Below are 19,120 nucleotides of genomic sequence, written 5' to 3'. Positions count from 1 at the left end.
TAAGAAACCAAGCAAGTACTCTGAGAACATGTAATAAAGTCTGATAATCAGAAGTAGTATATCAACACTGAAACCTTGCTATTGCAGCCACCTTCTGCCTCAGCAAAGTTTTTTATGCTAGGATAAGAATACCAGGACATAAGCAAGAAAGCAAGTCAGCAACTTTGGTAAACTCTGAAGCTGTCAGCCTGTTTCAGCTAGCAGAAATGTTGTTCCAAAATTAATTTTTTTTCTGATTTTACTGTGTTTCTGATTCTACCGTGGTACATTATTTATTCAAAATATTACTTGTACCAAATTCCTTAACACAATGTCTGGCACATAATAGGTGCTTTGTAATTGTTTGCTGAACGAATGTCATAATTTATATGTGTATTGTCTGTTCTCACACTGCTATAAATGACTGCCTGAGACTGGGTAATTTATAAAGAAAAGAGATTTAATTGGCTCACAGTTCCACATGGCTGGGAAACCTACAGTCATGCCAGGCACGTCTTATATGGCAGCAGGCAAGAGAGAGAGTGTGTGCAGGAGGAAATGTCAAACACTTATAAAACCGTCAGATCTTGTGAGAACTATCTCATCATGAGAACAGCATGGGAGAACCACCCCCCATGATCCAATCACCTCTCACTAGATCTCTCCCTCAACACCTGGGGATTACAACTCAAGATGAGATTTGGGTAGGAATACAAAGCCTAACTATATCAATAAGGGATAAATTATATTCTGCATTAGAAACTTAATTTGTTAGATTTTAATCATACATAAATGATAATTTGATTTCATAATAGAGAACAACAAAAATTGAGGGGGTCTTTCATCTCAATTTCATTCCCTTTTTGTTTTCCATATTTTATTTATATCTGAAAGGAGTGTCATATATAATAAATAAATGGCCCCTTTGTTTTTTGGTTTTTGTTTTGCTTTATTTTTTTTTTTAGAGACAGGTCTCTCTATGTTAACTAGGCTGATCTTGAACTCCTGGCTTCAAGTGATCCTCCAGCCTCAGCTTCCAAAAATGCTGAGATTACAGGCATAAGCCACCATACCCAACCCCTAAATGGCCCCTCTGAAGGAGAGAAGTATTGAAGAAGGAGACTGTATTTGTTCAGGTTACTCTTAGCAGAGATTAACAAAATTTTATTTTAGGCTCAAATTTCCACCAAGAGTGAGTGATCTCTAATCATGAATTTGATTTAATTTGAATTTGTCACTGAATATAAAAAGAACATATGTTTAAGAGCATTTAGAACATTTGGAAAAAGTAGAAAGAAGGTAACTACAAATTATATAATTCCAACAACAGAGAAAACAACGTCACTTTAGTATTTTACTGTAAAAATTTATTTTGAAAGTGAATTTAGTTCCTCACTTTAATAAGAATTTTCTTTTGTATATTCATTTTATATTTTGTAGGTGGTTGTTTGATTTTTAATGTTACTTAAACTCTTCCTCATTAATCTGTATGTGTGTTTTTTTTTTTTTTTCTTTTTTTTTTGCAGTGAATGACTTTATTTGATTAGTTTATAGATCAATTGTGTCTATCTCATTGTGTCTTTAACAGGTCGAGCAAATACAAATGCTAGTCTGCAAGGGAAAGCCAGAAAAACCATAAATGATAGGTGGGAGAGTCAGCTGTGGAGGGAGAAAAAGTTTGGCTTAATAGATCACCTACACTACAGCCATGTTTATCCTGAAAGTATTCCACGGAAATTTATGTTTGAACACAGAAAGTTTCTTAGTGAGCAGTATAATTCTCAGCCTGCGAAATATGTACCACCAGAAGGAAGGCCCCCAAAACTTGATGATTTTAAGAGTGCCCGAAGCCTTGGACATTTTGAAGTAACCATACTAGGTAAGTCCCCTGTTCTTTTTGAATATCATTAATTTAACATATTTTAAATATACCTACTATTTTGCTTTAAAAATTTAAGCCCTTCCCACAAAAACATTAAGCCCAAGGGAAGTTCTTGTTTGGCTCAAACAAAAGGAATGGAGCACTAATTATGGAATAAATGAAGCTCTAATTGTGTGCTTCTAAACATTGGCAGTCCTTGGAAAGTATCTGGGGAGAGAAGAATGGGAGAACTATGGGAATTTTCCTCATTCCTGACTATCTGACTACTTCTAAGGCAGCTTCTGTTCTCCCTTAGCCACCACTTTCTTGCCTATGTTCTCTGCTTCTTCATTCATTGGAACCACTGAAGGGTAAAATGTAAGTTAAAGAGAAGAAAGAATACTAATCAAAAGAAGCCCTACCAAAAAAAGGTCTGTTTAGACCCTCAAGATAATAAAATAATCAAGTAACTAAAGTTGACTGGAAAAAAGTTATTGAAAAAACTTCCCTTGTCTGGTAAGAGGAAATAAGCTGATTTACCCAGGTTTTTCAAAATTGAGAGGTAGCTATGGAACTTACAGAAATTTAAAGAAGTCAAAACATTTTAAAACTTAGATTTTTGTTTGTTTGTTTCTGAAAGATGAAAAATTACACACAAAAAATTTCTAAAACAAAATCTTAGCTAAAATGACTCGGAGTCAAGGAAGACAATGCATTTGTGTTTCACAGGAAGATCTTAGTACCAGGTCTTATTACCTTAAAATGAAGGAATGAGGAAAAAATTATAAGCAAATTAACTTAATGATAGAATAATGTAGTTCATGGATTTTTACATTTGTAGTACTGGACATCTTGGCCGGTTAGTTCAGTTGGTGAGAGCGTGGTGCTAACATTTGCAGTCCTTGGATGAATTGCCTTGACCTTTATCAAGATTCTCTTTTCGCTTTTATTCTCTCCCAACCCCTCTTCCCTACCTCCTCACATATAAATATGTACAGACATGTGAGTATGTATGTAATCTATGAAAAGTCTGAATTCTCACTGACTCCATTAGAAAATCACAGACCTAAGTTTCAAATGCTTTTTCACTAGACTGCATTACTTGGTCTCTTCAGGTAGTTCATTAACTTTAGTTTTGTATCTAGGAAACAAAAATTATAGCAAAATTTCCCATCCATCAAAAATAATCATGGTTAATGGACACAAAAAAATAGAAAGAATGCATAAGACCTACAATTTGGTAGAACAGTAAGGTGACTATGGTCAATAATAATTTAATTGTACATTTAAAAATAACTAAAAGAGTATAATTGCATCAATTGTAACTCAAAGGATAAATGTTTGAGGGGATGGATACCCCATTTACCCTGATGTGATTTTCACATATTGCATGCCTATATCAAAATATCTCATGTACCCCATAAATATATACACCTATATACCCACAAAAATTAAAAATTAAAAAAGGTAACCATGGAAATGATGAGTTCATCTAGAAACTAGAACTTGAATTTTTTCTCACTTTTAAAATGTTACTGCTCTATTAAAACAGTTTGACTAAGACTTCTCAGCTGTACTACATGTAATTATAAACTTGTGTAGCTTTGGCTATGAGTCAGCTAAAAGCAGGAATCAAATGTGAAGAAGGAAATTTCATCATTCCTCCCACTAGCTTTAATCCATATTAGAAGTATGCTGTTTCTATATAAATTTTATATCCTACATTTTTCCAAGGATGGTTTACATAGTTAAAAGACAGTGGAAAATAAACCATTTATGAATGAAACAAAACAGAACATTTTAAAGGAAGCACAAAAAGTAGGTATTACTAGGTACTTGCAAATAACCAAATTTCTACCGTTGGCAATAATTTTCTGTGCTTTCTGGCAGGAAGGGAGAAGGGTTTGTTTTTAGTAGTTATTTCTTTTTTCTGATGAGATATTTAATTTTAAAGCCAAAATAAACCTTGGATATCTTCTAGTCTTACCCTTGGCTAGGTAAAAGCCAGACCATGATTAGAAATCAGATCTCCTGAGTCTCTAAACGTATCATCTGTTGCAGAGAAAACAATTTATATAGGAACCCTGCTATTTTTTTTTTCTCAAACAAAATTCAAGTCTGAATTAACTATGAAATTATTGTATAAGTAGCACAGGATAACAAGTGGGTTATCTTCAACTGTAGTTTATTTTTTAAAAAAAGGTATGTAAATGATCTTCAGATAGTTGCTTCGTGCATCAACATTTTAATATACCTAATCAGTATAATCATTAGTCATATCTTAATAAAGCATTTCTCTAAAGGAATATATTTTCACTTTATTATTATATAATCAAAGTACTTCACGCTCTAATGGTTTAACTTAATAAAGGGATAAACTTAGAAAGCTGGGATAAAAGGTACTGGATCCAGTGATTCTCATATAGTCTTGTTGGGAGGGGGTATCTTATCAAAGTTATCTGCAAGAGGCCTACTCATACTTCTTAGAATTCTGATACACACTAGAGAAGCAGCCCATTCAGTCTACTCCATTCATAAGAGAGACTTATTGCTACAGAGAGAATGCCACTGCCAAGAACACATCCTGTCCATCAGGTATAAAGGAGTAGATTAAAGGTTGAAAACTACTATGCTTTAAGTAGTACTTGAAGTATAGACAATATCTATATTCTAGTACTATCTAGTACTATCTAGTACTATCTATATTCATATCTTCATTCATTCAAGTACTATCTACATCTATACTTCAAGCACTACTTAGAATGAGAGCCGAATATCGGATGTGAAAGTGCTGAATTTGTCATATCTTTTAGGAAAGTATGAACCCAAGTTGTATTATAAGACCAGACAAATGGTTTGTATATATTTTAGCATGGACATGAGCAATAAACTCAGAAGAGAGGAATAAATCTGTTATTACCGTGCTATTTGTTAAAAGGTAGAATCCTAAAACTGAAAGATGACTTTAAACGTATCTTATACAAGGCGGCACGCTTGGTCAGTAAAGGGCCAAGTAGTAAATGTTTGAGGTTTTACAGGCCATACAATTTCTTTTGCAACTACTCAGCTCTGCTGTATTAATGTGAAAGCAACCATTTACAATATGTAAATGAATGCACATGGTTGTTTGAAAAAAACTGTATGTACACTAAAATTTGAATTTCATATTTTCATGTATCATAAAATATTGTTCTTTTGATTTTTTTTAAGTATTTAAAAATGTGAAAGCTATTCTTAGCTCATGGAATGTACAAAACCAGGGGCAGGCTGAATTTGCGCCCCCCCAGTCATAATTTACCCTGTTCTAGACTCCTTAGTTAAGTCTCAGTTAAGACTGCCTAAATCAATCCAGGCAGATAAATCTGTATGATGTTTAAGGTTCTCTAAACACGAAGATTGTCTCATTCAGTGATACTATATTCTAGTGGTTTATTATACCTCTGCAATATCTTACAAGTCTATAGAAGACCTCATAATTTTGAAGCATCTTATTCTTGGAGCCAAAAATGTTATTTGGACCACAACCCTGTTACTTGGTCATTACCTCTGACTGGAAGGGTGAATTGTTATTGAAAACATTGAATAGAATTATTAGTCTTCCTTCTTTCCCACAGTTCTGATGGCTCTCAGCAACCATCAGCTTGGTACCATGGCAATGTCAGAAACCTATCCTAGAAGCACTGGTTCTTGTCTTTAAATTCTTGCTGGGCCGTCTCACCTGTCTCAAATCAATAGATTATAACCATTAAAACCTCAGCCCATTGCCTACCATGTAAGATCACACACTTTAAATAGAATATACTGAGATGAAGTAACGAACTAGATTTTTAGTGCCCTTAGCCCAAGTACAAAATGTAAAATATGTTGGTCAGTCTTTCTCAATTTTCAGAATTATTTCTCACCTTAAATATAAGAACACAGCTTTCAAAAGTTTTAATTGAACTTACAGGTGTTATAGTGTATCATTGGCTCTACTAACACTAATTTGTTTACCCATGAAATCTGATGAGTCAAAGTTTAAAAGTCATCTCCTCAATTTTCATTTGACTTAGATAATTAGGAACATAATCCAGCCAGCCTTTCCAAGTTGGTGAAGGCTGCCTATTTGTCTTTTAAATGTCAAAAGATACAAACCCTAATAATAGTATTAATTGGTGAGGGAATCAACACTGAGGGAACCCAGTGCTACTCAGCTAATCTTTCAAATAGGCTTTCAGCAAGGAAGGTGGCATACCCCAGAGGTACAAATAATTGATCCTGAGCCCACAGGCTAATACCAAGGAGGGAAAAAATTATATTGGTCTGTTTGACTGCTTTAATAAAAAAAAATATAAAGATGAGTAAAGCCTTATTATTTCAGTGTAACTATAGTATATTAAATTACCTTGATGTCACAATTAATGTTATTAAAATTTGAAATTATCTTTTAAATGCATTTTACAGTAAAGGAAAAGAACAAACCACGTGACAAATTTTTCCAAAAAGTACTTTGACAAAAAAATCTAGAAAAGATTATTTTAACAGCTCTCCTTACATCATAGCCATTTTTCTTGGGGTTTGTACAGGATATTTGTGTTCATTTATTGGTAATGGGAATATGGATGAATTTATATTTGAATACTCTTGCACAAATGTCTTAAATTCTATTATTGAAAAATTGTAGGTAAAATGCACACATGTATATTTATTTACTCAATTTAAGAAATATTTATTGGGCATCTACTGTGTGCCTAGCACTCTTCTAAGTGCTAAAGTCACATTAGTGAACACAACAGATAAAAACCTTGCCCTATGAGAGCTTGTAGTAGAGTGAGATGGTGATAAGTGCTAAGAAAAAACAGTTGCTGGAGAGTGTTGTAGTAGGAAAGGGTTAAATTTTAAATAGCAGAGGTCTCCTGGAGAAAGGAACATTTCAGAAACCTGGTGGAGATGTAGTTATCTGGGGAAAAAACATTCTAGGCACATAGGCAGCAAGCACAAAAGCCCTGAGGCCTATTGACTTAAACGTCTGTACTTTGAACTCTGGTAGTTTGTTTGTTTTTGAAACAGGGTATCACTCTGTTGCCCAGGCTAGAGTACAGTGGTACAATCTTGGCTCACTGCAACCTCTGCCCAAGTAGCTGGGACCACAGGCGCACACCACCACACCCAGTTTATTATTATTATTATTATTATTATTATTATTATTATTGTATTTTTGGTAGAGACGGGGTATTACCATGTTGCCCAGGCTGGTCTCGAACTCCTGGACTCAAGCAATCCACCCACCTCGGCCTCCCAAAGTGCTGGAATTACAGGCATGAGCCACCACGCCCGACCAGAACTCTAGTTTTAATCAAACAGCTCAGTAAAAAATTCACTGATAATGCTGAAGCTCTACTCCCACTATTTTATAATTTAGAAAGCAACTCAAAATAATATCAATAACACACTAATATGTCTGCTTTCTTGAAAATATCAAGATTTCCAAATTCTGATAGTTTCTCAGTTTTAAGGCATCCTTCCTTTTCTGTTTGCAAGTTGAAATGGTCAACGGTACATTTAATGCAGTGTTTTCTTTTTATTAAAAAATAAAATTAATGATATATATATGAGTTAAATTTAGTCTTAGAATCAAGGATATAAGATACCAGCATGTGCACATTCATATGAGTCTTGCAGCATTGCTAGGAGTTGTAACATGGCTATGCTCCTTATAATACTGAATTAGAATTCTTGGAAAATTCTAGATGACGTGATTATTTCAGTTTATGGCTACCAAATTTTAGTAATCCCTAGAAAGCTCTAAGTGGCCTTTAGCTGTATGTTAAGTTAAATATATGAGATTTAATGTCATCTCCCCATCAAAAGCAAAGAACTTGCATTTCTGGATTTGTTTGCAGCTTAACGAGAAGGATTTGGTTACCCGTCATTGCCTGTACTCAGTACTTAAGAATCACTATAAGGGATGAATCAGAGAAATATTAAGGTCATATAATCTAGCTGACTAAATATCTGGGAAAGACTGAAAAGGAGGAGTTAAGGATAACTCTCAGGTTTCTGATTTGTGTCACTAAATGGAATTCACAGTTTCAAAGCTGTGCTCTGTGTGATTGTTTACCCTTACTCTAGCCAAGATGGTCTTTTACTCTGGTCTACACCTTTGGCTTGTGCTATTCCCTGCCATGCTTAAAATGCCCTCTTCTCTGTTTATTTAAATGCTATCCATCCTTTAGTACGTAGCTAGAATTCTTTTCTTCTTCTAGGAAGTCTTTTTTATCTACCCCAACTGACATTGACCCACATAAAAAGATGACAGTCAAAGGTCAGAATTCACTTTAGTTGTTCCCCCTTAGCCCTTTTTCTAGCACAACCTTTTATGGCCCTAATGGTGAGTGTGTGAACCATGTCTTGTATATTTGAGGACAGATGAGATGTAGCTACTACGTCATCCCTGACCTTGCATTAGTCAGATATCCTTGAGTCCAAATGGCAGTAAGGGAACCAATAGTCATCTCCAAATTCCCCTGCCCCGGAATAGCACCTGTCCTAAATGACCAAGGAAACACTCTACATGTCATTTATGTGACCATGCTGTCCTCTGGATAGTAGATTCCAATCTTCCATCTGTAGGGGAAACCTTTTGAACTGTTATTTCCAGCAGTGGTGAAAGGTTGCACTGGAGTGTCTACTCTTTCAACAAATACCATGTATTCATAAATTGCAATACTAAGAGTTTAGTCTCCAGTTTTCAAACACATTTTTTTTCAGATCTAAAGCTCTCTGGAACATGTTGGGATCAAACCAGCAAACTTGGCATCAGTACCACATGCTAACCCACTGAACTTTTAATAACATATGAATTTTCTTTAACAGGTCTGAACCATGAGATAGCAATCGATGTTGCATTCCTACCCATGTATTGTCCAGAAGATATTCGAACATCTCAAATAGACACACTGTTGACCTCCATGAATTACAGCTGTGCATATCCACAGGACACAACTGGAAATGACCGATTGCCAGGTCCAAGAGCGGTTGCAGGTAAAACAATCTCAGTGTTCTTTTCATTCAGAAAAAAAAAATTATAAACAGCCCTAACCTTAAGATTTTATTATGTAAACAGTTCTAGCCTTAAAATTTAATGTAGTTTTAATTAAAGGGTTATTTGGTAAATGTTCCCCAAGACTTATAAATGAGAATATGTCTTTTAAATAAATTGAATAGCTGTTTCGACTCTAGGCAAGCATTAAGAATATTATCTTATAATACAATTCCAAGTATAATTATTTCATCAGACATAAGTGGTATGCACATGGAACAGCACAAATTCTACTCTTTTCTTCCTTTTTCTCAGGTGACACAATTTGTCCTTTCACCTTGTAATTGCCTGAAATTACAATACCTCTATAGTATAATACAGTAAAATTGTTCTCTCTTATAAATGTGTAGTTATTCCAATGCTATGCAATAAATTTCTTGAGAACTGCTAGGAGCATATGTATTCCCAATAGTGAAACTCTTTAACCAGCTAATTGTTTAGGTTGCTGCATAATATACTGAACTCTAAATTGTTTCTACGTACCTATAAAATTATCTGTCCAGTTATAATTACCCCATTCATGTTTTTCTGTTATTTCTAATTCCTAAGCATGTGGTAAAGTTTCTAGCAGTTTTCATTGAGCTTATCGGGATATTACATTTAAAATGGCTTTTAAGAAAGGCCTTATTATCTTGGGATTTTCTGGCGGGTCTTTCTAAGCTGATGAAACTCTTGAGTGTATGTTGTTTTTGAACAAGTGTTATGAGCTATGCCTGATGACAAAGTAATTTGAGGCAGTAACAGTTGCTACAAATTGAACTTGGGTACCTAATTTTATAAGAGCTGATTTTTTTTTTATTTTTCCCACAGTCCATTTTAGAGATGATGTACACTTGCAGTATTACTTTCTACATTGGAGCTCCTTAGACTTTCAGTAACTTCACATTTCTTAATTAGTGCCCTAACATGCAGCTTAAATATTTGTGCACTCATGTATGCTCATGTTTCATGTAATATCCACTTATGTCACATGTCTTCTGCTATATGTCTACACTATTATTGATATAAAATGCCAGTTCAGCATTCTCAGCTAACTGCTTGGTGCTAGTGCCGGTATTCTTCGAGTAGTCACTAACATGGTCATATGAAAAATACCTGGTACCCTTCTGCTAACGCAGGTAATATTTGAGATATGAAGGACAAGAATCACTAGGGAAGAAAAATTAATTTGTAATCACAAACAAAGTGGTTCATTTTGAGAGGAATACCATGGTTTTCATGACATAGCATTAATAATATGTATAATAATAGTAATAGTGTCCATTAAATTCTGTACCAAGCACTGTGCCTGGGCATTTTATATGGTACAACTAATCCTAATAAGAATCTCACAAGGTGAACCTTATTATCTCCTATTTATAGATAACTGGACTGAAAGTCAGAGAGATTCACTAGCATGAGTAAGCTAGATTTTGAAACCTGATCCGATTCCAAACTTTTTCTTTCCTTTCATTATTCTAAACTTAAAGATAAAAATGGTTACAAAATGATATAATGCAGTGTCTCATGGTATAATACTAGTGTCATCTTTCAAACATTCTTTATAAAGTAGTTTCTTTTTTATTACAAAAGCTATACACATTAATAATTTAAAAATTCAAATACTACAGAAAGGTACCAGGTAAGAATGAAAGCTCCCCTCCTTGCCTTCCCAGGTCCAGCCCTTTCCACCAACTCACTCACCTATTCTCAGGAGATAACCAGTATTATTTGAACTCTTTAAGAAATGATTTTTGCATGTGAAAGTATATATTCTATTGCTCTCTTTCTCAAATAAATATGCAAAAATGGAATTAGTAAACATATGGCTCTATAGCCAGCTTTTTCCCTTTGACAGTATATCTTTGATATATTTCATATTAGTATGTAGAAAGCTACCTCGTTCTTTTTAATAACTACAAAGTATTCCACTGTGTGGATGTGCCAAAATTTATTTGACCAGTCTCCTACTGGTAGACATTTAGATTGTTTCCAAATGTTTTTGCTATTAACAAACAGTACTGCATGAATATCCATTATGTGTATGTGTGTGTGTCAATAAAATCTTTACACTTGTTTCACTTAAGGTAATGTTCCACCCATGTTCCTAAAAAAGACATAATTTCATTCTTTTTATGGCTAAATAGTATTCCACAGGGCATACTTATACAAGAGATATGTAATTTTGGTAGATACTGTCAAATGATTCTCTAAAGCGGTTATACTAATTTACTAGAACCAAAAGCAAGAGTGCCACTTTATTAATGCCCTTGTAAAAACTAGATATTGGTCTTACTAATCTATGGCGGATAGATAGGCAAAAATATATATTATTATTTTGATTTGCATTTATCAATCATTTCTGAGCTTTAAAATCTTAATACATTTGTTGGCCATTTATATTTTTTTCTTTCTATATACTTTCTATGCTAGTTTTACCTTTCATTTGTCTCTATTTTTCCTTAATAATTTGTAACTTCTCTTTGCATATTAAAGAAATTAACCTTTTATCATGTGTTACAAAGACTTTTACCCAGTTTGACATTGTTTCAATGGGATGTTTTGGTTGTTTAAGTAATTTTACTCATATGCACTCAAATACACTAGATTTTTTATCTTGTGGCTGCTGGTTTTATGTCATACTCAGGCATCACTCTGGTCAAGACTACGTTTTTTAAATTCACTGTCTTCTTCCAGCACTTTTAGAGCTTCACCCATTATCTGATACATTTTTATTGTGATAAAACATACAGATCAAAATTTACTATTTTAACCATTTTATAGTTACTATTCAATGACACTAAGTACATTTACAATGTTGTGCAACCATCACCACTATTCATTTCCAAAACGTTTTAATCATCCCAAACAGAAACTCTGCACCCATTAAACAGTAACTCCTCATTCTCCCCTCTCCTGATCCCTGGGTAACAGCTATTCCACTTTCTGTCTCCAGAAATTTGCCTGTTTTTCATTCCTTTTTATGGCTATGGCTGAGTGATGGTCTTGGACAAGATCCAGGAGAATTATCTGAACTGCCATGCAGAAACTCTTTTCTTCCTGACTTTCTCCCAAAGATAGTCTCTCTCTTTTCTGAGCCACTTGAAACTGGGGCTGGAGTGACACAAGCTGCCCTGTAGCCACCACCACTATGACTGCGCTGGGTCAGACCTGAAACCAGGACCACTCTGGGTCTGGCCCAAGGCCCGCTGTAACCACTCCCTGGCTACCACCTATGTTTGCCTTATGCCCTAGGGCTCTATAGTCAGGTGGTGGCAAAGCCAGATAGGCCTGTGACAATCCCTTCAGTGCAGCTAGTTCCTCTAGTTCACAAGCAGGTCCAGAGGTGACATCCAGGAGCCAGTGACTAGAGTCAAAAATCTTAGACATCTACATGGTATTGTGTTGTACTGTAGCTGAGCTGACTTTCAAACAAGACACAGTCCTTCCCACTCTTCGCTTCCCTTTCCAAAGGCAGGAGGTACCTCGTCCATGGCTATCACCACCACAGGCCTATGGGGAGCACTGCCAGACCTCCACCAATGTTTGCTTAAGACCTACAGGCTCTTCAGTCAGCTTGCGGTGAATGCTGCCTGGCGTGGGACTCACCCTTCAGGACAGTGGGCTCCCCTCTGGCCCAGGGCAGGTCCAGAAGTACCATCTAAGAGCCAAGTCCTGGAATAAGGAACCCCAAGTGCCCACTTGTTGCTCTACCTCCCTGTGTCCACGCTGGTATCTAACATGCAAGACAAAGTCCCCTTTACTTTTCCCTCTGCTTTTCGCGAGTAAATGGAGTCTCACCCGAAAGCCACCACAACTGAGAATGTGCTGAGTCTCACCTGAAGCCAGCCAGTCTCAGAGTCTCACCCAATATCCTTGACATAATACCTGAGGTATCACTGCAGGTATTCGGGGCCCAAGGGCTCTTCAGTTAGCAGGTGATGAATACTGCCAGGTTTGGATCCTTTCTTTCAAGGCACTGGGTTCCCTCCTGGCCTGGAGTGTGTCTAGAAATAACATCTGGGAGCTAAGGACTGAAACGAGGTCTTCATGACTCTTACTACTCTTACTGGTGCCCTATCCTGCTGTGCCCTACTTGCTGTGTCTTCTTTGGATAAATATCTGTCAAATGCTTTGCCCATTTCTTCCCTCTCATCTCCTCAAGCAGAAGGAAGGGGCCTCTTTTGGAGCCATGAGCTATGCAGCCTGGGGCTAAGGGAGAGGTGATGCCAGCACTTCCTTAGCCACCCTGACTGATGTCTCAGTAGGTTGTGTCTCCCCTCTCCGCCCCCCCGGCGCGCACACACACACACACACACCCCACCCCTGGTACACTGTCTCTGAGCCCAGTTCAGCACCAGGACTCTCCTAGGAGCTGCAGTCCTTGTAGCCTAAACTGCCTTCCCGGTTTATTTATGACCTCAGAATACTTTAGCCTGTGGTGCTGAGGCTTGTGGACCACTGGGATTAGTGATTCCCGTCTGGCTAGAGCTGGTTTCAATGCTCCATCCATGGGCAGGCATCAGCTGATTTTGGTCCAGTTTTGCTTTCTGCTGTAGGTATTGGTGATTCAGGAGTGTTTTTTCTACCTCTTAAGTGCCTCTTTCAGTGATATGAAGTTAAAACCAGGTACTGTGAGTGCTCACCTGATTTTTGATTCACATGAAGGTGCTTTTTTGTGTGTGTAGATAATTGTTAAATTAATGTCCTTGCCAGGGGAGGGGTGGGGGACAATTGGTGGAGTCTTCTATTCCACCCTCCTTCTCTGCCTCCAATCCTTCAACTTGATTTCATTTCCTTTGGATACATACCCAGTAGAGGAATTGCTGGATTAAATGGTTATTCTATGTTTAACTTTTTGAGGAACTGCCAAGCTTTCCCATGGCAGCTGCACTATTTTACATTCCCACCAGCAATGCATGAGGATTCCAATTTCTCCACATCTTCACCAGCACTTGTTTTTTGTTGTTGTTGTTGTTGTTTTGACAACAGTGATCCTAATGGATGTGAAATGGTATCTCATTGTGGTTTTGATTTGTTTTTCCCTAATTACTAATGATGTGTTAAGCATCTTTTCATGTGCTTATTGGTCATTCGTTTGTCTTCTTTGGAGAAATATCTATTCAAATGCTTTGCCCATTTCTGAATTCAATTTGGGGTGTGTTGATATGGCTTCACCTTTACAACTTAAACTTTTAATCCATTTGGAATTTATTTTTGTGTAAAGAATGAGATAGGGATCCTTGGCCAGGTGCGGTGGCTCATGCCTGTAGTCCCAGCACTTTCGGAGGCCGAGTTGGGCGGATCACAAGGTCAAGAGATCGAGACCATCCTGGCCAACATGGTGAAACCCTATCTCTACTAAAAATACAAAAATTAGCCAGGCGTGGGGGTGCATGCCTGTAGTCCCAGCTACTCGGGAGGCTGAGGCAGGAGAATCGCTTGAACCCAGAAGGTGGAGGTTGCAGTGAGCCGAGATCTCACCACTGCACTCCAGCCTGGCAACAGAGCGTGACTCCATCTCAAATAAATAAATAAATAAATAAATAAATAAATAAATAAAGTGAGATAGGGATCCAGCTTCATATTTTTTTTTCCAAATAGCCATTTATCCCAAGTCATTTATTGAATACCGATTACTGATATGATATCCTACTTGGTGTCATCTTTAACTTTGAAGTCCAAGGATATCATTTTAGAAGTACAGCATAATATGGAAGTGTTTTAACACATCAAAGAAAACAATTTTATTATTCTCTAGGTAATCAAGGTTTCCCTTATTAGTTTCAGAGACAGGAATACCACACTGTATTACAATATCTATTGGACTATGCTCAATTACAAAACAACTCTAAAGTCACAGAGACTTTCCAAGAAGTTTATTTCTTGCTCAAGTCTGATGCAATCTGTCATCAGCTCTCTTCCCAGCAGCAATTCAGGAATCCAGTCTGCTTCCATCTTGTTGCTGCCTAAGCAGGAAGAAATGGTTTCTAGGGTTGTCAGGGCAGAAGAAGAAAAAGATGAAGGCTTTTAATTACACTGGACCAGAATTGACACATTACTTCTACTTGCATTCTCATTTGCAAGAACTAGGTTACATGATCCCAGCCTAGCTACAAGGGAAGCCAGGACATTTTGTTTTTTCCTGTGACCAAAGAGAGGAAATGGAGTGGAGAACACATAGTGTTGCCTTTGTCACACTTACCTTATGCATTTGTAAGTTCCTAAAATGTACAGTTTTTGTAATTCTAGCAATTTAAAATGAACTGAAGAGAAGCTCGTTTTATAGGTAAAATCTATAGCCCTTTTTAAAGAATTTTTATGATACAAATACTATCCTAATTTCATAATAGGTTTCCTTAAGTAAAAATAATCACTGCTAATATTTAATTGAATGCTTGCTATGTGTCAACTACCTTTCTAAATGCTTTTTGTGTATTTAATCCTCAAAACACCCTATGATGTAGGTACTAGATAAGCAAATTGAGGCATAGAGAAGTTGTCATTCACAGCTAGAAGTTGTCATACACAACTAGGCAGAATTACCTGAACAGAAGACTTATTTATATTTCATGTTGTGGATAGGAGTAAGTCATTGTTCATAAAAGTCAAAATATGGTAACAGTTAGAATGATCAAGGTTTAGGTTGTTACTGTTAGCATCAGATCTCAAGATCTTGAAATCTTTCCAAAGCATCTGGATTAAAGTCCACCCCATTCAAGGCAAAAGAAAATTATATAGTACTATCAGTTGTAATCATTATGATTAAGTGAACTTACACAATTTTAAATCATTAATTAGATCTTTTGATAAGTCTAGCAGAGATGAATTTACTGTGATGCTAATGTAGCCTAAATTTGCACAAATCCCTTCTATAACCCATTTGGCATTCTTACATATCTTGTATTTTTTCATTAAAAAGCGCCCCCAAATAGTATACCCTTGGGTTCTCACAAAACCTGGATCTACTACTATATTTTAGCACAGTTTTTTAGAGATGTAGCTCTAGCATAAAAGGTTAAAAGCATATACCTTCATACCAGCTTGTCTGGATAAGAATCACCATGTGACTTTGCTTGTTACTTAACCTCCAAATGTTTTCATTTTCTTACATTGAAAATAAAGTATTTTTATGTGTAGCCACTAAAGTCTGTGATGCATTATCTTAGTAGTAGTCAGCTAGTGTTTTGACAGTTTCCTTAAACACCTGGAGCCAAGAAATGAAAAAGAAAAAATATGTTCTCCCAGTTTTTGCAGATTGACCCGGAGTGGTGGCACTCCTTCGACACTTAGCCAGGCCATTTACAATTCTGCCTTAGCCTTCACTTCCTGCTCGCTCAGAGCATGAAGGTCAGCCACAGATGAATGATGAGTATTCTCAGCCTTTTTTAGACCATATGTCTACCCTGGGTATGCATGTGGCCTTCTTGATTTTCCGTTGTACACAGGAGCTTTTAAAGCCCACATTCTACCATATATATCATTTCTCAGCTTCTTCCTGCCCAGAATTTTTTGGTTTGCTTATTGCTTGTCCCAACTTTATAACCTGCCCAACTGCACCGGCTAGTATTTTTGTGTTCAGCACAATAATAAATGTGTTCAGCAATGTCACCACCAGAAAAGCCATCCCAGCTGTGGGAACGCTCCAAACTGGGTAAAACAAAAGTAAACCCTTGCATCTGTCCTTGAGGGAGCTACTGTAAAGATGAGAACACATGACCACATCTTGGAGAATAAGGTCTTCATTGCCCCCTTTGGTACTAGCAACCTGCAGCAGAAGTGCAAGCAGCCATCTTCATGGCTGCCCCTTATCTGCGGAGTGAGGAGTGGTAGGCAGGCAATTTAAAACACCACAGCACCCTCTACCCACCATGTAGCAGTTTCTTTCTTTATTAATTTTTCCCTAGTTGCTCTAAATTTTTGTGTAGATTCTAGAGTTCTGCAAAAATTGATTCTAAGAGTTTTTGTCAGCTTATAAGATGCCTTACAGAAGGACAGAACCCTGGAACTCGTTACTCTGCCATGTCACTCACCTGATCCATTTTTTTTTTTTTTTCTGAGAAGCATATTGTCTTACTGGAGACCTGATCCATTTTTCATAGAGTTTCTCAAGAGTATCCAAAGCTAAGTTTTAATTAATAAAGCCATTTTAAAGGAAATACACTTTAAAAGATGCATCAGTTACACATATACACATATGTATACATATATTTATGCAATTAAAATATATAATGTAAATACAGTTTTGCTTTATGGCTTATAGATTTACAAAAATATTGATAATTGAATTTCAAAATAGAAAACTTTATCTTTGCATTTATTTGAAGTATACCAATAAGCTATTTATTTGGAACCTTATAAATGACCTTGAAGATATGTGGATTTATTTTGCTTCACCAAGAACAAAACAAAAACCCAAAAACTAAATATGGCTTTTGAATACCAGTTCATGCCTTGACATGGTTGGTATATCTGTTTGATGTGTTCACCTTTATCTGCAGAAGTTGCCATATAATTTTGGTAAATGCATGTAATAAATTGGAGGGAAGAGGGAAAGGATGAGGCATGGTGTTAATATTATAAGAAAAAATTAACAGCTTATGTGATACTAAAGTCAAGTAAATATTTAACTACTTTACAGTACTTACCATCTGCTTTTTACTTTTAGGTGACATTATAAAAGCGGCAACTGAACTGGATAGAGTGCATATTGTCGGTATCTTGGATATCTGCAATTTGGGTAATAATAAAGTGGAAGTCTATTTGCACAAAATTTATAGTCCAGAGAATACTTCTTAAAAGTTAACGAATGGAATTATTACAGATTATAGGAGTGTACTGCTTTAAAGATATTCTGTCATTTTGCTGGTAATTTCAGTAACTGTTTTCAGCAAGAATATTACATGAGCTCTAAAGTTATTAAGCAGTTTTATGTTCGTCTTGTGTTTAGGGGGCTAAAACACTTCATTTTAGATTCATTATTGAAAAAGGTCATCAAAATAATTTTTGTGTATAAGGAAATTTACCTTGCTTACCTTACTAATATGACTATTATCTTGACTTGTAATAATTTATGTTTACTATTCCATCTGTGAAGTGTACTTTCATTCTAAAGCCTCAGTATTAAGGCATCCTAACTTACAAGAGTAACTTTCCATGGAGATTTAACATCTTTCCAATTTTATTCACATGTAATGGGAAATTTTGAATTGTCAGTTTGAAGACTATTCTCCTAAAGTGGTCAACCTGCACTTCTCACAACCAAGGTAGTTTGTATCATTTTCAAAAGTACACATTATTAGGGTCTAGTTGCCCCTAGTCCTTAGCTTGCTCAGCTGCAAAATAAGCGTGCTAAATTAAATGGTCTTAAGGTTTTTCCACTTCATTTTGTGACTTTGTGTGGTTCGAATTTCTCAGTATTTTAACCAGCGTGTTGATGTCAAAGTCAAAGGCTGCAGTATGTCTATATTTTTGCTGTATTCATTTGTAGTTTCAGTATATGTAATGCGAGTTTAAATAGTGAAATTCCAAATGCTCATATTGAAAATGGAAAATAGTAAATATGGGAATTGATTTTATTCTGGTTGTCTATAATACTTCATTTTAAAGGTAAATGGCCACTCTGCATTTGCAAGGCCCTGTGGTTGACATCTGTGTGATTTGTTAGATGAGACAAAATGACCACTAAATGAGTTTATAGATTATTCTGTATCAAGATAAATCTGATTCCAGTTAAGCTATAAACTTGTGGAATTTCCTTGTAGCCCTATAGTTCTGTGACTTTATTTGCTATACGCTTTAAATGTGTTGGGCAGCCTATGAACCTAAAGACATACTGCAGTTTGTTCATAAATGTGTTCAGTCTTTTATTCTTTATAATTCTGTGTAAATGTTAATTAAAATAGTGGATTCCTCTCGTGTTACCGTTTTGAGTGAATTATTAAAGAAGTTAAAATGCAATAACTTTTTGGTCTTCTGTCTCATTTTGAATGAATTTGATGTGTTTCCTTCATATTTTTGGCCAAAATATATACTTAGTAAATGAGCCAAGATGATTCTTCCATATGGATTTAAAGACTGTTGTCAAACAAATATGAACTGTATTAGTTTTTCGAAAAAATATATGCATATTTTTGAAAATCAAGCAATATCCCTAAAAGAACTCAAGTACCTCTGATGTTATTCTAAGGTTATTGTACCTGACTTCTAGTAGCTTCAGA

At 36.0% G+C, this 19,120-nt stretch overlaps 1 protein-coding gene across 2 annotated transcripts in view; it reads left to right on the top strand.

Annotated features, from left to right (window-relative positions):
- RADX (RPA1 related single stranded DNA binding protein, X-linked) overlaps positions 1 to 18,818 on the top strand; it is a 73,835-nt gene extending 55,017 nt beyond the window's left edge. For both annotated transcript variants that reach the window (XM_007992467.3, XM_007992466.3), the window contains 3 exons: positions 1,568 to 1,858; positions 8,696 to 8,863; positions 17,569 to 18,818. In XM_007992467.3, the coding sequence (XP_007990658.1) occupies positions 1,568 to 1,858; positions 8,696 to 8,863; positions 17,569 to 17,699 (590 nt within the window). In that variant the 3' untranslated portion in view covers positions 17,700 to 18,818. The remainder of the gene's footprint in view (positions 1 to 1,567; positions 1,859 to 8,695; positions 8,864 to 17,568) is intronic.
- Positions 18,819 to 19,120: the final 302 nt, after the last annotated feature.

The sequence above is a fragment of the Chlorocebus sabaeus genome, chromosome X (assembly GCF_047675955.1).
Source record: "Chlorocebus sabaeus isolate Y175 chromosome X, mChlSab1.0.hap1, whole genome shotgun sequence".
In the NCBI taxonomy this organism is placed as follows: Eukaryota; Metazoa; Chordata; class Mammalia; order Primates; family Cercopithecidae; genus Chlorocebus; species Chlorocebus sabaeus.
Note: the sequence above shows the minus strand (reverse complement) of the source record. Positions and strands in the feature narration are given on the sequence as shown.